Source organism: Dysidea avara, chromosome 5 (assembly GCF_963678975.1).
Source record: "Dysidea avara chromosome 5, odDysAvar1.4, whole genome shotgun sequence".
NCBI lineage: Eukaryota > Metazoa > Porifera > Demospongiae > Dictyoceratida > Dysideidae > Dysidea > Dysidea avara.
This window is the reverse complement of record NC_089276.1, coordinates 31,335,285-31,356,252: the sequence shown is the minus strand read 5'-3', so window position 1 is coordinate 31,356,252 and position 20,968 is coordinate 31,335,285. Positions and strand designations below refer to the sequence as shown.

Below are 20,968 nucleotides of genomic sequence, written 5' to 3'. Positions count from 1 at the left end.
CATATCTAGTCTTACAGTAGCCCCAGGACTGAAGTGCTTCTGAATCCAGCTCTGAAATAATCCTGCATGGAATCTGTATATGTGAATGGATCTGGGAAAACTGGTCTTATCGCCCATGTCAGCAGATTTGCTTTTTCACCAATAACACAAAGCTACATGAATAAACTATCAAATTTCACAATCAGAATTTGAGTGGTCTGCTTTTGATGGCTGCTTTCCCAAGCTTAATGGCGATCTGTACATGTAGTGTGGGGCCTTGATGAAGCTATGGTCATCCTGGGGAAGGCTGTATGTGGCTGCAAAGCACCGTGGTGTTGAATAAAGACCTGTGCTGTGAATTGTCTTTAATCAAAGCCAGTTTTGAGACCTGAATGGCCCATAACTTGGCCTAATTCATCCCTACACGTTCCTCTTCAATTTGTTGAATAGTCTCTGGTCCTCCTTCCGGGTCCCCACCTCCCACCCATTTGGAGCTCACATAGTGCAGCCAACCTCAATTCAAAAACTATCTAAAATGGTGGGAAACATAGCTGCTAGTTTCTTGTACAGTGGATGCTCTGGAAGGTAAGGAATTGGTGTAAAAGGTGTGAAAATATGGTACACATAGCTTCAACCATTGGCGAGTTACAACACACTAAATACTTTAAGCCGGCATACTTTAAAATAGGTGATAAGCCCGGTTTTCCCACACTGGGTCACATATGTTGCTGAAAGAAATTGTTTTAACATCTCGATATGCTTTCATTGGATGAAGGAGAAGACAAGCAGCCTGATTGAAAATAAAAGAAAAGACAAGGTGCAGAGGGCCTACACTTGTCGGACACATCCCACTGGTGAGTTTGTTATTGTGGTGTAAGATGGTAGCCGTGCACTACTTTGTTTGGCCTCTAGCCTTACGACTGTGGTCAGTGAGTGAGGTAGTAAGACTAAAATTCAAGCTTTGGAATTTTTTTTAAATTCTATATCCGGCCATCTGTAAGTGTCTTGTTATATTTAATTTTTATATATTATATGGACTAGTACTATTCCGTAAAGGTGATTTTCATCACGTAAAATGTCTCTAGGAAAACTAGGATGATTTTAAAGGCAGAATTTAGGGCGACACGCAGAATTATCAGGGCGACTCCTACTTAAACGATACTACCATGACACTACCGTACCATTTGATATATATTTACACAAACACTGTTCATTGAATTGGTCAGAGAGGGGAAGCCTTCCTTCACACACTGTAAAGGAGAAATTGGTTAGGTCTTTCTTATGGGGTGCCATTTGTGTCAAAACTCCATTTTTTTAGACATTGTGTTTTTCATGGTTATTTACATACATTTCATGGTTATTTACAAATAACTGTAGAGTATGCATGGTTATTTACGAAAAGCATGGTTATTTACGAAAAGCATGGTTATTTACGAAAAGCATGGTTATTTACAAAAGCATGGTTATTTACGAAAAGCATGGTTATTTACAAAAGCATGGTTATTTACAAAAGCATGGTTATTTATGAACAGCATGGTTACTTACGAAAAGCATAGTTACTAAGTTTTTCGTGCAATATCGATATTACAAACTGGCAGTTATATATCATATATATCGATAACTTAGCTAATAACGGTGCGTATATATTTGCACCGGATGCAATCTATAACTAGCGTTCCCCGGCACGGGCTAGCTAGCTATCTGTAATATTGTTAGTTTCAGTCTGGTGCAAATTCACTAAGCGGATCGGCATACCGGAACCGAAATTGATGGCCAGTGGACTACATTCAGTTAAGAGTCAGTTGGGAATGCTTGCTGGAAGCATGTATGGAAGAACTGGTCAGAAGAGGCTTCATCACTGCTATGGATGATGACGATGACAATGGTGATCAAAGGTAAAATTGTAGGTAGTTACGTATAGCTAAGTTATACATATGGCTGTCTAGCCAGGGGTCACTAAGTCACTCATTAGCTATGCTACTCGGTGCCGCGTAGCTGAGACTGGTATGGCAGCGCCCACCCCTTTATTATTATCATTGTTGATTAGCTAAGTATGAAGAAATCAAAACTAAAAAGTATCCAGTTCTTCCATGCATTCATGCTTCCAGCAAAACATTTCCTAACTGACTCCTAACTGAATGTAGTCCACTGGCCATCAGTTTCGGTGTATGCCGATGAGCCGATCCCGCGCTTAGTGTATTTGCACCAGACTGAAACTACCAATATTACAGACAGCTAGCTAGCCCATGCCGGGGAATGCTAGTTATAGACTGCATCCGGTGCAGATATATACGCACCGTTATTAACTAAGTTATAGATATATATAACTGCTAGTTTGTAGTATCGATATCGCACGAAAAACTTAGTAACTATGCTTTTCGTAAGTAACCATGCTGTTCATAGTAAATAACCATGCATTTGTAAATAACCATGCTTTTCGTAAATAACCATGCTTTTGTAAATAACCATGTTTTTCGTAAATAACCATGTTTTCGTAAATAACCATGCTTTTCGTAAATAACCATGCTTTTGTAAATAAGGCCAGACCAAATTAATTCACAGTTTATCGTCACTGCCCGCATGGGTTTTTAGGAATAGAGCAATAATTTCATAATCCATTATTTCTCACGTGATAATCATTGCTTACGCTTCCGAACCCGTTTTTGTATATTAAAACATGGTGTGTCGTGTGCAACAAACGTGACGATTATCCCCAGCCTGGACTCGTTAGAACCTTCAATAAATGGATTTCTAAAGAGAGATTGCATATACGAATAGCTAAGTATTAACAGTGACGTAATCAAATAAGCTTGCAATCATTGTTAAAGTAGCTAGCAACTGTGTGAAGGCTACTTTTTGAATGTTTTTCCATGTTAAAAAATTATGAAATATGAAAAATGACCTCCTGCCCGCATGACTTTTTCAAATATCCCGGACGATAAACTGTCAATCAATTTGGCCTGGCCTAACCATGTTTTTCGTAAATAACCATGTTTTCGTAAATAACCATGCTTTTCGTAAATAACCATGCTTTTGTAAATAACCATGTTTTTCGTAAATAACCATGCTTTTGTAAATAACCATGATTTTGTAAATAACCATGCTTTTGTAAATAACCATGATTTTGTAAATAACCATGCTTTTCGTAAATAACCATGCTTTTCGTAAATAACCATGCTTTTCGTAAATAACCACGCATGTTCTACAGTTGTTTGTAAATAACCATGCAAAACACAATGTCTTTAAAAAGTGGAGTTTTGGCACAAATGGCACCCCATACTTTCTGTCAGTAGAGTGGCTGCCATGGAGACACATGATAGTTGAATGCAGTAAGGAGATTGACAGTCCACAACAAAGGAGATCATAACATTGTGTTGTTAGTGCTGCTTTGTGGCAAGGAGTGATACTACACAATTTTTGTAGGTTTGTTCATATCTCCTAAAGTAGAGAACATGAGAGGTGTGAATAACTGTTTGAGATACGGAGTATAAAGTACATCACCACAGTAAAGTCATACTTTAGTGCAATGGCTTGCTTCAAAGCAGCAAACCTTCCAGTAGATGAGTGAGGAATCAAAGTGAGAGTCAGAATGGTGCTACTAAGAAGAAACAGCAAAGTCGTGGAGAAAAAGTTCAAGGGATAGTAGATAGCCTGAAGGAAAAACACTCTTCTCGTTTTACAGATACGCGAAATAATTGTAAGTGGTATGTACTCTAGTATGGACACATCTATGTTGGAGCTAATGAATCCCAAAGAAAGAATAGCTGATAGAATCCAGTCATTCAGGCATCATCAGAAACTTCAATTGCTATTACAAGAGTTTTGTCCCAATAGCCAAAGGACAGTCCCTCCTACAACTGACATTAAGTGTACCAGTAGTTCAGGAGTTACTGAGAGTCTGTCAAGGCTCTACAAACAGTTAAACAAACTTAATGAGCTACAAAACATGGGTACGTTAACTGCTACTGATGAATATAAAAAAGAAAAGGACTCAATCACGGCAGCTGAAGTCATAACAGTATACAGTGGTGTCAGACTAGCATACACCATACTTTCATGAAGAGATTGTTAATGTTAATGTGTGATAGTGTTAGACCCTTCATGCTACATGCATGTTTTTGAAATGAATTCTGTTTGTCACACCCACTTTTGTCAAACCATATAAGCATTTCAGGCTCATACATTGATACTTTGGCCATAAATTCAACACAGCACTTATCACTGTGCTGTAAATCGATTTTCTTTATCACTTGCCATGAAATTTTATGGTACTAGCTAGGCCACAGTGTACACCATACATGTCATAAAGCTTTGATTTGATTTCAGTGCAGTAATGCTTTAAGTATATAGTACTAACTGTTCATAGCTTCCAAGTAGCTTGGAAGGTCCGTGTTTCTGTGAGGTGGATTTTACTTCGTCTGTAGTTTTAAACTTAGCTATATTGTTCTTTCAGATACACACACCTTATTTTCTATAATCTCTTACACTGTACTTATGTGCAAACTGTAACCACACAGCTCTCCACCATAAATCCAGATTGTATCCTTGAGGCATCTTAGCTTTTTGTGCAGCAACAGTATATCTACTGTATGTAGTACTGTACCAGTAATACAAAAACTTGTGGTAATTCAAAACTTACACAGACAACCAACCTGAAAACCTCTATAACAAAGTCTGGTCAGCATCAGGCCAGCTTGTTTACAAAATGTAAATGTGGTTAGACAATATGGCACCAACCAATAATTTATTTTTAAGTAATGCACTTTAGGCTTTGTGTAAAAGGAAATGGCTTCTAGAAATAAAATTCATAACAGTGAATAATCTGGCACCAGTGCTATCGCTTATCTGAACTCTGTGAAAGTGTGTCTGTATGGTCACTTATAGGAAGTCACAATTGTGCACACTTACAAGAAGGACTCACCATGTATAGATGCCATATGTGACCTTCTAAGGGTAAGGAGTGCTGTTTCAGGCTTAACTCACACTGCAATAAAGCTCACACAATAATTTTATTGCTACAGGGCTTCTTTCATATTCAGAACTGTTGGAAATTTATCAAGGCATAGGGAGATTGGTGGTCTGTGAAATACGGGTTTATTATAGGACATTACATGCAGAAGAATTTAGTAAGTATGACTACGCAGTTTTTTGTTGTTGCCAAAAAGTGGAGAGAATTTGCTGTAGGCCTGGATTGATAGAGAAAGCATAAAACAGCTAAGAAGACACACTTCTTTGCATTTATTTGTATTTTCTGTAGTCCCATTTATCTATTTCTGAAACTAGTCACACGCCCTTAAATAGTATAACAAATGTGGCTTACAAGAAAGCTAAACATAGCATTGACCAGAATCAAGTTCTGCTTGGCTGCAGGCACATCAATCAGATAGTCAGTAAGCAATTCAATTAAATAGATTTTAAAAACACCTCCTATTGTTCTGAGGGCAGATTTGAACAAGCGATCACATCCAAATGGCCTGAAAAGTGAATACAATCATGCAAGCATTAATAACCTTTATCTGCACATTTATAGGGCTAGAATGGTAACTGTGGCATTGTCTTAACATCAACCTTGCTTCAAGTCGTTGATTTTTGTGGGAAGCATATAGTACCAAGTAATTACATCTACCATTGATTTGATAATGTCATGTAGAATCAAAGCAAGCATATTGAAGTAGTAATAAAATCAGGTCAGGCGGTATAAAACTGCAACTGGAAAACTATTTTAGTGAGACTGTTAAATTATAGCTTAGATTTGTTTATTACAATTAGCATTAATGATTGTATATTGAGGAACTCTTTTTACACTTAATGCCCATTGAATGTGGATCCAGTTATGGTCAGACTGAGAGTGGATCGAATGAACATCAATCCGTTTCACACCACATGTATAGCAACTGAATTCAATTTGCATTCATAGCATGTGAGTTAATTAATTAATTGATAGTGTAACAAAAATTTAAATAGCATTGGTTATTGTACTATCTTCTTCGTATTCCTTGGAGTCACAAAAGTATTCACAGCAAGGAATGTTGTTAGTGCAGTGAAACCTGTTAATCAGGACACTTGAAAATGAGGATACTTGTATATTCTGGACACTTTGCAATGGTCCAAAAGTATCCGTTTGTATGTAAACTGACCTGGAAAATCAGGACACCTTGATAATCAGGATGCTTTTGGTTGGTCCCAAGGTGTCCTTAATACACAGGTTCTACTGTACACCTACAAAACGTTGGTACATCCCAAGAAACTGGTTAGTTCTTATGATGAAACCTGTGTTGGGCACAATGATTTCAACACTCACTCATGGACACTGTATCACTTCCACAAATCAAGTACACAACTAAATATGCCGCTACTTTAGTCTTGGTGCAATTGCCATCCTTTGTGCGAAATATCTGGTGACTGTATTGTGCCCCCTTGCTGATGTGCACTAACTCTGGCCAATTCACCTCTCAAGGAGGATTGATATGAAGCCAGATTGAATACTGGTTCAGGTGTGAAATGTATTTGGTCTGGCTTCAATGCCCATTTGACTATAGTGTGAAATGGCCTTAAACCATAGAAAAGCTGGCTAAACTCTAAACAAGTTGTCACTCAGTAACACAACTTTACTTAATCACAACGATATAGTCTGAAATGTGCATAGTGTGGGATGGGTGTTTTTGTATAGGTAATTTTTTGTAGCAAATTCTAGTAAAACCATAAATTTCATGTACACTTATTAATAAAAGAACTAGCTTTCTTGGCATCCAAGAACTGCATGCACATACAGAAAATGAAAATTCAAACATTATACTAACAAATGTAGCTAATATCAAAACTACACAGGTTATGCACTTGGACATAAACCTCATACAAGCCTATATGAAAAGCCAGTATGTGTGGTCCATTTATAGTCTTTAACTATGTAGCTAGCTACCATGCAATTTATACGTATCATTGCACTTCCACTTAAAATCATAATCAAAATGTATCCAGAAATAAACAACAGTGGCGACCAACAGCAACCGAATTGCTTGCATATTGTACAGTCCTTTAAGTCTATGATGTAATTAAACATGTAACATTTTTAGTAGGTAGATCAAAGGAAAATTCCACAGCAATACTCATGTACATTCATCAATTGCATTGTTTGCCACGTTACAACTACCAAGTTGGGCTCAACTTCCCATTAGAATCATTGTTTTCCATGCTATAACTTCATTCAAATGCAGCCAGAAATTCCAGACCCCTTAGAACTCTATCCAAAATGCCACATCACTTACCCTTAACTATGTACATGTTTCAAATTGTATGCAAACCTAGTGGCCATAGTGTAGTTACGATTGTGGGATATGATTTAAAAAAACAACAACACTACAAACCAACAAAACACACTATTTAGTCATACAGTATATACTATACGGTTCCACTATCACTGTACACCCTTTAAACAGACTACACCGATCAATTCAGTGCTGGTCACTATAAAGTGTTAATAATAATTAACAGCACACACTTCAGTAATTGTACTGTACCTACTAGTGAAGTATGCATTAGAATGGAAGTACAAGCTAACACAACCACTCACATGATTCTTCTTTGATATTCAACACAACCTTGAGACTAGAATCATCAATTCTGCTGTTTTCTAGCGGTGCACCACGTGCTTAATTGCCTTATACTTTCTCTACATCAGTATCTTGACAACAAAACCTGTTTCACTGAATGGTGCCACTACAATTCACCCGGATTACACACTCCATTATGAGGGACACACTTTCGCAAGTTCTTCATAATTTACTTCATTATCGTGTGGTCCAGTACAGAGGTTATACCACTTTTGCATCCCACACTTGAAAAAACAATTGTTTGTATAAGCTTTAAACAAACCGTATGTAGTAAGGAAGGTGCTAACCAGGATAACTGTTGGTAACAGACGTCAGTAAACTAGTAAGTGTTACATAACAGTTGGTAACATGGATGTGTTTAGGCACCAGCCCATTATGCTGGTATAATTTTGAGCATAACAGGTGCCTGAAAGCATCAAACATAATACTAGCATAATAGGCAGAATAATTATGTCATATGGTAAGCAAAAATGCGTACCACTTGTGCTGAAAAAAGTGGATAGAACAGTTGATGGCAGTGGAGTGGAGTTATTTGACATGACTATTATTACAGTTTACAATGCAGCCATATTCTTAATGCACAATGAGCATTAACTTATACATTTAACCAGTTGTTTATAAGCCAAAGTTTATCATTATCCATTAGAAAGTAACAAAACATGGGAACTGCAGAAAAATGTGAGCGTAATTATGAGCACAATAAACAAAATTTTTGAGCTATGCAGCATTATAGGCTGCATGGTGCCTGGACGTGTTCAGAATTTGCCTGATATGCGCACCCTTGCCCTCGGGTGCTGCGTGCCTCTTGCCCTCAGGTGTACATATCAGGCAAACCCCTCACTGCTGCATTACAACTATAACATGTAACACTTATATAGGGAGATCAAAAGGCAAATTCCAGTGTACAATACTCATGATACTCATCAAGTACATTGTTTGCTATGTTACAACTATATACCAAGCTTCCCATTAGGAGCATTCTTTGTCATGCTACCTTTCAAATGCAGCCAGAAATTCCAGACCCTTTAGAACTCTGCCCATCAATCGCTCTTCACTATGTACATGTTTCAAATCGCATATAAAACCTAGTAGCCATAGTGTAGTTGCAATTGTGAGATATGATTTTTTTAAAACACCACAAACCAACAAAACACACTATTTAGCAATACAGTACATACTATACAGTTCCACAATCACTGTACATCCTTTAAACAGACTTCACTGATCAATAAACAGCACATACTTCAGTAAAAGTACTGCACCCAGTGTTGGGAACAACATGTTACTCTTAATGCAGCTATATAATGAAGTAATATAACATGCTACATTTCTTATGCTAGTAATATCTAACAGTAATATTTAACGGATAGTTATTTTACATAATTAAAGCATTACTAAAGTAGCGCATTACTACTCGTTCTGTAATATTATTACCTATCGAAGCACTAACGCATTACTTAATTAGCGTATTACTGTAGTATTAGTACCTAATGAAGTAATAACATGTTACGTAAGTTACTGTAATATTATTACCTAACAAAGTACTAATGCATTACTTAACTAGCACGCTACCAAAGCTAACGAAGTACCTTTAAACATTGTGTAATATGTAATATAATATAAGTTTAAGGAAAAATTAGGAATTTTAAGTCCGATTAGGGATCATAAAAAAGTAGGGAAACAAGGGAGGTCGTCTATACCTGCAGATATACTAGTGAATATTTAATCCCTAATTCAGTCTATACCCAAGACCGGGACTGAATTAGGGATTAAAATGTTCACTAGTATATCTGCAGGTGTAGGCGACCTCCCTTACTTCCCTTAAAATTCCTAATTTTTCCTTAAACTTGTTTGTTTACTTTTTTCGTAACATTATTATGACTGGAGAACCCACGCATACCGCATCAAAAGACAGGATGGCACCAGAATTAATGTTTTTGTTTGAACACGTACACATAGTTATCAAATACTGCTTCAAAAGTATAGTGGCCATCACGCTTCGCTTTCAGCTATGCTCAGCCCATTATACAGTGCTACAGACGAAAAACAGTGCCTCTGCAACAAACCATTCACCATGAAAATGCGATTCGCACGCCCCAACTATCTTCGAACATGCGGCGGCCATTACACTTTGCTTTCAGCTATGTTCAGCCCGTTACGCAGTGTTATAAATGAAGAACAGTGTTAAAATCGTCTCTGCAATCAATCCAGTCACCACGAAAAATACGGACGATTCCTGTTTATAAATGTACTGGTAGGGAAGTCATGCATTGCACTACCGCGAATCAACACCTTGGGTTCTCAGCAAAAATAAATGGGACACAAAGAAGGGCAAAGGTAAGTCCATGATGCATGCATTGTACACACTGTGGTATGCCAAAAGGCACGTCTTGGGATGAAGCGATGCTGAACAGTGAAAAACTCAAGCCCATAGCCCTAGCCGTTATCGACTTACGCTTGCCTGAAAGCATCAGGCAGGTAATCAGTAGAAAATTCCATGGTATAAATTTAAAAAAAAATTGTAACAATTTATATTGGAAGCTTTTAGGATCATACTGAAGGCACTTTTGGGCTTGATTATACCTAACCAATACTGCCAAGGTGCCAGGATGGAGTTGTAAAGCTGGTTTTTGGGTGATGTTTTTGGCTAGGAAAACCCAAATCTCCATGATCCCTAATATACACTACTACTGTACTGTATGATATTACTAGTTACTTTTAAACTGAAGTAATGTATAACTGCAATAATATACGGTAATAACGAGTAATAAGTAATATATTACTTTTTAAAAGTACCGGCCCAACACTGACTGCACCTACTAGCGAAGTACGTATTAGAATAGAAATATAAACTAACACAACCATTCACACGATCCTTTTTTCGATATTCAATGAGACTAGAATTATCAATTCTGCTCTTTTTTAGCAGAGCTCCACGTGTTCAATCAAAGTATGTCCCTCATAACGGAGTGTGAAATCTGAGGTGCTGTTATCTAAAACAGGTTTTGTTGTCACGATATTGATGTAGAGAAACTACGTATAAGTTGGCAAGTTTTTTGCAATTTATTCCATTCTCACGTCAGTATAAAGGTCATGCCACTTTCGCATCTTACATTTGAAGTAACAATCGGTAGTATAGGTTTTAGAAGAAGTGTACATGTTATACAACAGTTGGTAACACGGACGTCAGTACTAGGATGTGTTACATAACAGTAGAGGCGTACTGATATGAATTTTTGGCATGTACTGATATTGATATTGATGCCAACCAATAACCGATAGTTGATTTGATATTTGCATTATAAACTGGTAAATTCATTATTGCACAGTTTTTGGCCTATATCCACCTAGCACAGAAGGCTGTTCAGCTAAGGTACAGCGACAATACATTGCTTTTACCGAAATGTAAATACACACACACACATACAATTCATGTTTGTTTTATGATACAGAAAAGAAACACAATTAATAATCACTCTCCATGAAGAGGCAAATCTGAAATCTGGTGGTCTATTAAATATTTAAATTCGGGAATTGTTTTGTACGTTATTTACTGAAGTAAGTAAAATATGAGCAAAACTTTTTTTTTGCAGTAAACATTATTAATTTACTATTTCAATGCAATCTATCTCAAAAACAAAATTATTCAAACTTTTCAGGTTTTACTCATTATGAGATGATACAATTATATATAATAAGAAGTGTAAAAACAAGAAAAACTCCCTTCCTTTGATAGTTTCATCAAATTCAGTTTTGTGGTTATATATGTGTGTGTGTATTTGACCATGTCATCTATGAATTTTAAAACTCATCATCTGGAATCTAGTTTGCTGACTCAAGGACATTTTCAAATAACATCCAGTGAGCAAATTTTGAAGGACAGTCTTTGGATAATCATTTAACATCCTATTGCAAAGGAATCGCCCCAACAACTCTAGACTGTCATGACAAGTAAAGATGTTGAAATATGTAGTGAACAATGTACTTCAGCATGTGAACTAGGACTGGGATGAATATTGGTTTGTAATAACCAAATGTTTTTACTGAAGCTTTGAATATTTGTTAGCAAAAATTACACTATAATAATAATAATAAGGTTTTCAATGACATGCATTATTAGAGACATCACAGCTTGCGTATAATCATGAGGCAATCCACTTCTGTTGCAAACACACATAATTTTTTACATAATTATGATCATTGACAAATAGAACCAGATTATAACCCAATAATGATATGCTTAAATTTAATACTTCTATAGTAACACTTTATCAAAGTTTGTGACATCAATATAATTTTCACTTTTATGGCATGTTGACTATGGACATGAAGAATGCATACACATGTTGTACACTATACCTCTGTGGTACATTTTGACCAGTACGTTTTGCAGATTATTTTCTTTTCTTCTAGAAACTGTTGTATTTTCTCATAGTCTTCATAGTTGGCAACAATTATAATATCCTGTTTGTCAGAATCATCACATGTCGGTGACCAGCCTGCAGGATGTATCGGCATAGGGTCAGGAAAAATAGGCTGTGGTTTTTCTGATGCAGGCTCATATTGTGTAGCTTGCTATAAAGGGATATATATATATATATATATATAATACAACATCAATATCGTGTCCTGTACAAAAACTCCGATAGCAGCTTGTGGTATATTTTTGATATACTACAGCAAACTAGCCAATAGAATCAGTATATCACTTGTACATTTGATATACGGATCTGATTGGCTAAAAATTTTTGATAGTGTTTAGTTGTTTTACCAGTTAGGCATGTCCGACTTGACAACTGCTGGTACCATAGTAACCAATACCTGTTACCTAGCAACCGTTGCTAGGTAACCACTACTGATTTATAAATGATTTTGACACCATAGCAACAGTTGCTAAGCAACCACCAAAAGTATGTAACTAGGTCAGGTTTACATTTTGTTGCCTAGCAACAGTTGCTATGGATTGTTGGACCGATTTTCAAGAAGATTGCAGGCTGCAACACATGTGCATACTCCTTGAGCATGCTAACCACAAGAAATTACTTACCAGTACTAATAATGGTGTAAAAACATTAGAAATTGCTGTTACTGCTTCCAAGTGGGAGACGAGATGTTGTATTAACATATTATACTACAGATACCATGGTATTCAAAATATATACCAAAAGATATACATATTTAGGAAAGGGTGTCGAAGCCTCGCACTATAACATCTTTTCTAAGTTTGTATATCTTTTGGTATATATTTCGAATACCATGATATCTGTAGTATAACATATACGTATATGTATATGTATATGTATATATAAATGCATTAATTGAATATCAGTAGTGTATGTATGCAACCAAAGACAAATTGCAATCCAGTGGCATAGCTACAGTCAACTCCAGTGCCCTACCAATAACTCAAGTAAATTGTGTAATATTCAAAAAACCTCCTAATAGCTTTGTAGCTAACTAATAATTATGCATTGAAAATGTACAACTAGTCATCATGGATGAGACTCACACAGGAGCAGAGATAGCTTCACTTACTGGGAATTATTATAGGAACAAAAAAATCGATTTAGCAGCACGTATTTTTCTAGTATTACTTTTTAATATTAAACGTGTGCCCACAGCCAAAAACGTGTGTGTGTGTGTCAGCATTGAAACCGGGTCACTACTGCTGACCCGGATGACCCGGATAGCAATCCAGGTCATACCCGGATTTTACCCGGATGTGACCCAGATTAATTAAAGCCAAGGCGTACGATAAGAGCTATGTTTCGGGTAGTCTCGAGCGAGCGAGACTATGTTTTGAGCGTTTGATTCGTGTTGAGTAAACGAGTAGTTATGTGATAACTAACCGGGTAAGTTTATAATTTAAAATCAGTCAGTCAGTGAGTCTGGTTCCACATAGCTACTGTGAGTTTACAGACAGCAATTGGGTGTGGCTTCGTGCATACCAAGTATTACAATGTCGCGATACATTAAAGTGGGTGTGGCTCACAGGAGTACTCATCCTGCTGCTAGACTAGACTATATACAACTCGTACAATAATCGATTAGTGGGCGTGGTTCCACGTAAGCTTGCAGACAGCAACAGACACAGTTTCGTGCTACAGACTGCACCTACTAATGAATGGGCGTGGTTGAGCGTATGTTTGTAATGTGATAAGTGGGCGTGGCTCATGAAAGAGCTACGCATATAGCGTTTATAAGTTTCTACGTCGTGAAACTAGTTTCTATTTCGCTTCTCACGTGGTCCAATCTGGGTCAGACCTGGATAATTTGTACACCGGGTTGGACCTGGATGACCCGGAGAAAATGTGACTCGGTTTCAACGCTGGTGTGTGTGTGCATGTGTGTGTGCATGTGTGTGTGTGTGTGTGTGTGTGTGTGTGTGTGTGTGTGTGTGTGTGTGTGTGTGTGTGTGTGTGTGTGTGTGTGTGTGTGTGTGTGTGTGTGTGTGTGTGTGTGTGTGTGTGTGTGTGTACCTATCTATCCACGTATATGTTTGTCTGCACTCACCCATGGGTGAGCAAACTATTTATTGGCAAAAGCAGCCAGTATGTGAACAGTTAAAGCCACACAGGTAAATTTTATTTTGAGGTGGTTTTTTCTTGGCAGTCCAAAATATGGTTGTGGTGACTCTCTGTAGACTTTGTGAATAACCTTCCCTTTGGGTTTTACAAATGTTTAACATCTGAAAAACAACATTGCAGGTCTCATAGGTTATCAGAGATAGCGTATCCTATACTTATGCAAACAAATATGAAAGACATGCAGCCTCAAGACTTTCTTAGAATTCATGTGAGATAGACAGAGTAAGACAGTGGACAAGACATCTCTGCGCATAATTTGTAGTTTAAAGTGGTTTGTTCATTTACACTTTATTAGTAGTGTTCAGCAATATAATTAATTAATTACAAAATAATACATAATACATCAATAACTGTAGCCATTATTACACAAGTAGAAGGAAAAATTAGGAGTATTAAGCTGGATTAGGGATCAAAGAACAAAAAAGCAGGGAAACAAGGGCACAACGTGAAACAAGGGAGGTTGCCTATACCTGCAGATATACTAGTGGACATGTAATCCCTAATTCAGTCATGGTTATAGACTGAAGAGTAGGTATTAGATGTCCACTAGTATATCTGCAAGAATAGGCAACCTCCTTTGTTTCACAACTTTTTAGCTGTTCCCTTGTTTCCCTGCTTTTTTGTTCTTTGATCTCTAATCCAGCTTAAAATTCCTAATTAATTTCCTTCTATTTGTTTGTTTACTTTTTAATAACACAATTATGACTACTGAATTCATGTGTACCACATTAAAAGAAAGAATGGTGCCAGGCATTCCATAAAATAATTTTGCATCTGAATGCGTACCCCAATAATCAATTATGCACTGAAAAGTGAGGTGGCCATTACGCTTCGTTTGTAACTATGCTCTGCTCGTTACACAGCATTACAAACTAAGAACAGTACAAGAAACTCCTCTGCAATGAATCCAGTTGCTACAGAAAATGCGAATGAAAAGCATGACATAGCCCTCTGTCATATTGCGCTATCGCAAATTGACACCTTGTGTTGTCAGTGAAATGAACTAAAACACAAAGGAGGACAAAGGTAAGTCCATGATATGTGCATTGTACATACCGCAGTTAGTGAAAATGCACGTCTAGGGGACAAAGCAACGTCAAACAGTACAAAATCAAGCCCATAGCCTTATCCATTATCGAGTTACGTTAGGCTGAAGGCATCAGTTAGTTAGTTAGTCAGTAGAAAATTCAGTTAAATAGGAAATTTTTAAAATTCCATAGAAACTTGTTGAAAGGGTTTGTGGTCACTCTAAAGGCATTTTTGGGCTTGGCCATGCTTAACCAATACTGCCAAGCTGTTATGAAGGAAATTTGAGGCTGGTTTTAGGGTGGTATTTTTGGGTATGAAAGCTCAAAACTGCATGATTTATTTATTATAAATTTTTGTCATGACAGGGGTCACACAAAAGGCATAAGCCTGTACAGGGTGCTTCCCCACAAAAATTACACACAACATACAACTATACCAAACAAACAGCTACAAAAACAAACACACACGTAATCAATAAGATTAAACTGCATGATCCCTATATAGTACCACCGTACTGTATGATAAATAAGTAAATTGCATGGTATTTTGTAAATAACTCAATAGTCGATTAATTCCCTACTTAGCTATGAATTAACTGCATGGGCATCTGGCTTTTAGAAGTAGTATAATATCAACTTGTTCACTCAGCTCACACATGAACTAATAGCATTACGACAAAGAGACAATTGACTTTGTTATATAACTAAGCATAATTTCTTTGTTTGTAGCTATAGTGGCATTGCATACACCGTCATAGGCATCATACAGATGAAAGTGAAATGGATGGAGTTGATGAGGTCACTGCCATGAGACGGCATCAACCTCAGGCCTTGCCACTGATGAAATTGTATTGCCAGCACATGCAAGATGTGGATAACAGCATGGATTATTTTATTGGCAGCTGATCATGAGTGACCTAAAGTGATGGACAAAAGTTAGTGCCCGGCAGGCAAGTCAATGAATTCAGTGTGAGATGAATAATTATTGGTGGCTGAATAAAGCCATATCGTTGTCTCAAGAGTTTGGCTGTAGCATAAAAAATTGCGTACAAACATAGATGAGTTGAAAGAAAACAAGACATAAAGTGTAACCATTCAGTTATAACATGATGTTGTCAGCTATAGCTTCTATATCATCCATAAAGTAGCATAATAAGCCAGCGTTGAAACCGGGTCACTACTGCTGACCCGGATGACCCACTGACCCGGATAGCAATCCGGGTCAGACCCGGATTTAATTAAGCCGAGGCGCGCGATAAGAGCTATGTTTCGGGTATTCTCGAGCGACTCAGGCGGCGAGACTACGTTTTGAGCGTTCGATTCGTGTTGAGTAAACGAGTAGTTATGTGATAACTAAGCCGGTAAGTTTATAATTTAAAATCAGTCAGTGGGTTTGGTTCCACGTAGCTACTGTGAGTTTACAGACAGTAATTGGGTGTGGCTTCGTACATACTTAGTATTGCAATTTCCCAATATATTAAAATGGGTGTGGCTCACAAAAGTACTTATCCTGCTGCAACACTAGACCTAGACTATATACAACGCATACATTAATCGATTAGTGGGCGTGGCCCCACGTAAGCTTGCAGACAGAAACGGACACAGTTTCATGCTACAGACTGTACTTACTAATAAATGGGCGTGGCTGAGCGTATGTTTGTAACGTGATAAGTGGGCGTGGCTCACGAAAGAGCTACGCGACTAGCGTTTATAGGTTCCACGTCGTCAAACAATCAATTACGTTTCTCACGTGATCCAATCCGGGTCAGACACGGATAATTTGTAAACCGGGTCAGACCCGGATGACCCAGAGAAAATGTGACCCGGTTGACCCGACCCGGTTTCAATGCTGTAATAAGCTGCAGTAACAGCAGCATAGTGTATTGTCAACTAACTAGACACACTATGCTGCTGTTACTGCAGCTTAGTGTGTCTAGTTAGTTGACAATACACTATATTTACACACTTTTAAAACAGTTTTTTTAATTAGATTCCACTAAAACTGATCATGCATTGTGTGCTAGTTGGGTGAAACATGTGGGTATAGGTGTGCCCAACCATCTTTGAAGATCTGGCTATGCCACTGTTGCAATCCTGTTATTGCATGCTTTGATTATGCTTACAATAATTTAATGACTCACTTTACTGGACTGGTCTGATGTTCTTTTCTCATGATGCATACTTATGTGTGACTGTGCACCCACTGAAAGATGATGGAGTTCATTTTGTATTATTTTCTGTATCCTTGTACACATCATATCACAGAATTCTTCTCTATGCCGCATCAATTCTGGCCAAATCATTTGCTTTATAAGCTCCTTTAACTCGTCACCTGATAGCTGATTCCCCTTAACAAATTGTTGAAATCCCTTTGTAATGGTAATATCACCCTTCTCAAACCCTTGAAGAATCATGCTATCCAGCTTATCTAACCGCACCAGGATCTCATTCATCTGCACCGACAGTTTGTTTTGGAAGGTCGCATTTCTTGTTAACGGAAGCGGAGGGAAACATGCCTTGGAGATGGATTGCTCCACTATAACACACCTTGGTATCTGTTCAGTGCAATCAACTGGTAAAGTAGATGTTTTTGGTCGAGAATCACTATCCGAGGAGTGAAACTCGTCATCTTGCTTCCAAGAACTTAACTCTAGTTCGTCAGGTTTGCTCTCGGGTTTACTGCTGCTGATGTTGTTTGCTGCTGCATCTGCAGCTGGTACTCTAGCCATATGATACTTAGCTACGTACGTACAGTGCCGTCGTCAGAATCAGTGGACGGCGCCGGGCGTTTCAATTGTCCACCTCTTACTGAGACATAAGACCAACCCCGCAATTCTCCGAATTTAATAGGTAGTTCCCCATTACACCTATTATATATGTCGCCCGGCCTGCGCGTCGTGAAGGGCGTGCACAGTCGGATACCGTAATTTTCCGGTTCGTTGTTCAAAAAAATAAAATTAGCGCATGCTCACCAACAACGTTGCACGTGATTCAAATATGCTCTAAACATTGTAGGAGACGTTTCTAATCAAAGGGCGAGTGGTTAACTACCATAAACCAACTGAATATGCCAGCGGAATTTCTAACTGGTGCAGTTATCCGTCTAAACATTATGGAGAAGATTTGAACATGCGCGTGCGCGAGTTTTTGGTTTGACAACGAACCGGAAAATTACGGTAACTGAAGTACGAACGCGCGTGTACAGTTTCTCAGGGGCGTGTCGAGAGGCCATTACAGCACGAGGCGTAGTCTGGCGCCGCCCGCCCCTTCTAAAAAAGTAAGGGTCTGGTGAAATACAAAATACTAAATCATTTCTACCGTATGGCAGGCGGTTCGTATCTCGGGCCCAGTTAAAGCGCACGTGATTTATTTTTCCCCAGGGCTAGATGGACTGCCCTTGCCACCTACCCCAGCACTAGGTGTTAAAGTGCTGGACAGCTGGAAATACCAGCAATCAAACAAGGCCACCAGACTCCAAGCGACCCTCGGAGTAGGCCAGATCAATATTAGTGGTTGATGGATGGCCAACTGAAGAGCGATGGCCTCTAAAACACATCACTGCAGATCTTAACAATGAAAAGCAAAGCCTACATCGCAGCCAGAATAAGCATTTGCTGTAATTAATGCATCTATCAATGTAATCCCCGACTACCACTAATATAGACCTGGCTCAAAATGAGGTATAGCAATGTGGAAAATGGAGCAAGTGATACCAGTTACGGAGATAACAAGGCAACAGAGGATTAATCGCATGCAGCAATATAAGGGCAGAGATCAACAAAGTTCTTCCAACAGGCAACAGGGGGTAACAGTGGGTAACAGCAGGCAACAGTGGGTAACAGCAGGCAACAGTGGGTAACAGCAGGCAACGGTGGGTAACAGCAGGCAACAGTGGGTAACAGCAGGCAACAGTGGGTAACAGCAGGCAACAGTGGGTAACAGCAGGCAACAGAGGGTAACAGCAGGCAACAGTGGGTAACACCAGGCAACAGAGGGTAACAGCAGGCAACAGTGGGTAACAGCAGGCAACAGAGGGTAACAGCAGGCAACAGAGGGTAACAGTGGGTAACAGCAGGCAACAGTGGGTAACAGCAGGCAACAGATGGTAACACCAGGCAACAGAGGGTAACACCAGGCAACAGTGGGTAACACCAGGCAACAGAGGGTAACACCAGGCAACAGAGGGTAACAGCAGGCAACAGTGGATAACAGCAGGCAACAGAGGGTAACAGCAGGCAACAGAGGGTAACAGCAGGCAACATGAAATGCTTTTATAATATTCACACCTGGGCATCTGCACCTTATTGCTTATTAATTTTAAAGTAGACTACATTAGAGCACAATCACAAAGATAATTAAACAGCTGTGCCATTGTATCTGATTGTAGCTAGGTGTCTAATGTAACTTTGGATATGTCTTTGTTTCCTGACTGGCAATCCTTTTTCAATTATGTTTGTAGCCAGGGTTTTTCAGAAGGAGCTCTGTCTATCAAAAATAACTTACAATACATAACCCTCAGGTGGTGACAAATCTTGAGCATTTTAATGCATCTTTATGAGGGGCGTGAGGCATCAACACCTTATTGTTTATTAATTTTAAAGTAGACTAGATTATTGCACAATCACAAAAGCTAATTATATTAATTAAACAGCTGTATCATGGTATCTGATGAGAACTAGGTGTCAAATGTAATTAACCACTAATCTATAACCATACCTGTTTGTTAGAGCTCGATATCTTCTTTCCCGGTTAAGATATGATCGATCAAAGTGTTTGTTTCCATAGGCGTCTGTAATCGAAAATATTGAAGTCCCCCAATACAGATGCCATTTTAATGCTCGTGATGTATTTGTGGATAAAGCTAATAGGTCATATTAATAGGTTCCCATAGCAGCAGGAAACCACTAAAGTTTGGGTAGTGGGGAATACATGCCTATCTAACATTACACTTGAACCATTACTAGTAAAACATGAAAATGAACTCTTTTCTATTATTTAATTAAATGCGTGGGCGAACCAATTAGCAGGACTGATATAGTGCTTAACCATGCTATTGACTCCAAACAAAGACCAAACTGTTTCTTTAAGTAAGATCTGTAAGTTTAATTCCATGCAGTGATTTCCTAAGGGAGATAAACACAAAAACAACCAATTTTAGGCAAAAAATGGCTGTAAAGGTCACCAAAGGTAAAATCTGGGGTGGCACCCTTCTGGCATCACTTCATGTATGGTTAGGAGTAATTGTACCAAGTTTGGTGCTTTGGACCAGCGTATCACGATTTTTGTCAAATTTTTATGTAACAGACCAGACTAGTAACCCTTGTGATTTATATTACATATATTCCAGTATATAGGTTTTGGTTACACTGTGTGGGGTTTTGCTAGAGAATATAGTGCATTGACCACAGTGTTCCACCCCAATCACTATTGTACACTTGATATTTTCAGTGCTGCCTGGTAAAAAGGTTTTATGCATGTCACTTTAGAAATCCATAACAAAAATTTGCAATGGTATCAGGCAGGCACTAAACAGGCTTACACAAGTTCTCAGATTGGTGGCGAGTAAACCAAATTAAAGTGATCGAGGAAGAAGACAATGGCCATTTAATTATTTTATGGCAAGTAACATCATGTGCTTAAGGAAAGAAACTATTCAAGCTTTATGAAATTTTAAGAAACTGTTGTTGTACAGCAAAGCCATGCTAAACATGCTTATTGCTGCCCACTGGGATGTCTGAGCACCACTCATGTACTCTGTGTTGAT

General features: G+C 38.3%; 1 protein-coding gene across 3 annotated transcripts in view; it reads right to left on the bottom strand.

Moving 5' to 3' along the window:
* Window positions 1-18,032, bottom strand: part of LOC136256163 (uncharacterized) — a 66,277-nt gene extending 48,245 nt beyond the window's left edge. For all 3 annotated transcript variants that reach the window (XM_066049104.1, XM_066049106.1, XM_066049105.1), the window contains exons 1-2: window positions 17,346-18,032; window positions 11,949-12,164 (exon numbers count right to left, since the gene is read on the bottom strand). In XM_066049104.1, coding sequence (XP_065905176.1) covers window positions 11,949-12,164; window positions 17,346-17,933 — 804 coding nt within the window. In that variant the 5' untranslated portion in view covers window positions 17,934-18,032. The remainder of the gene's footprint in view (window positions 1-11,948; window positions 12,165-17,345) is intronic.
* Between the last annotated feature and the right edge of the window lie 2,936 nt (window positions 18,033-20,968).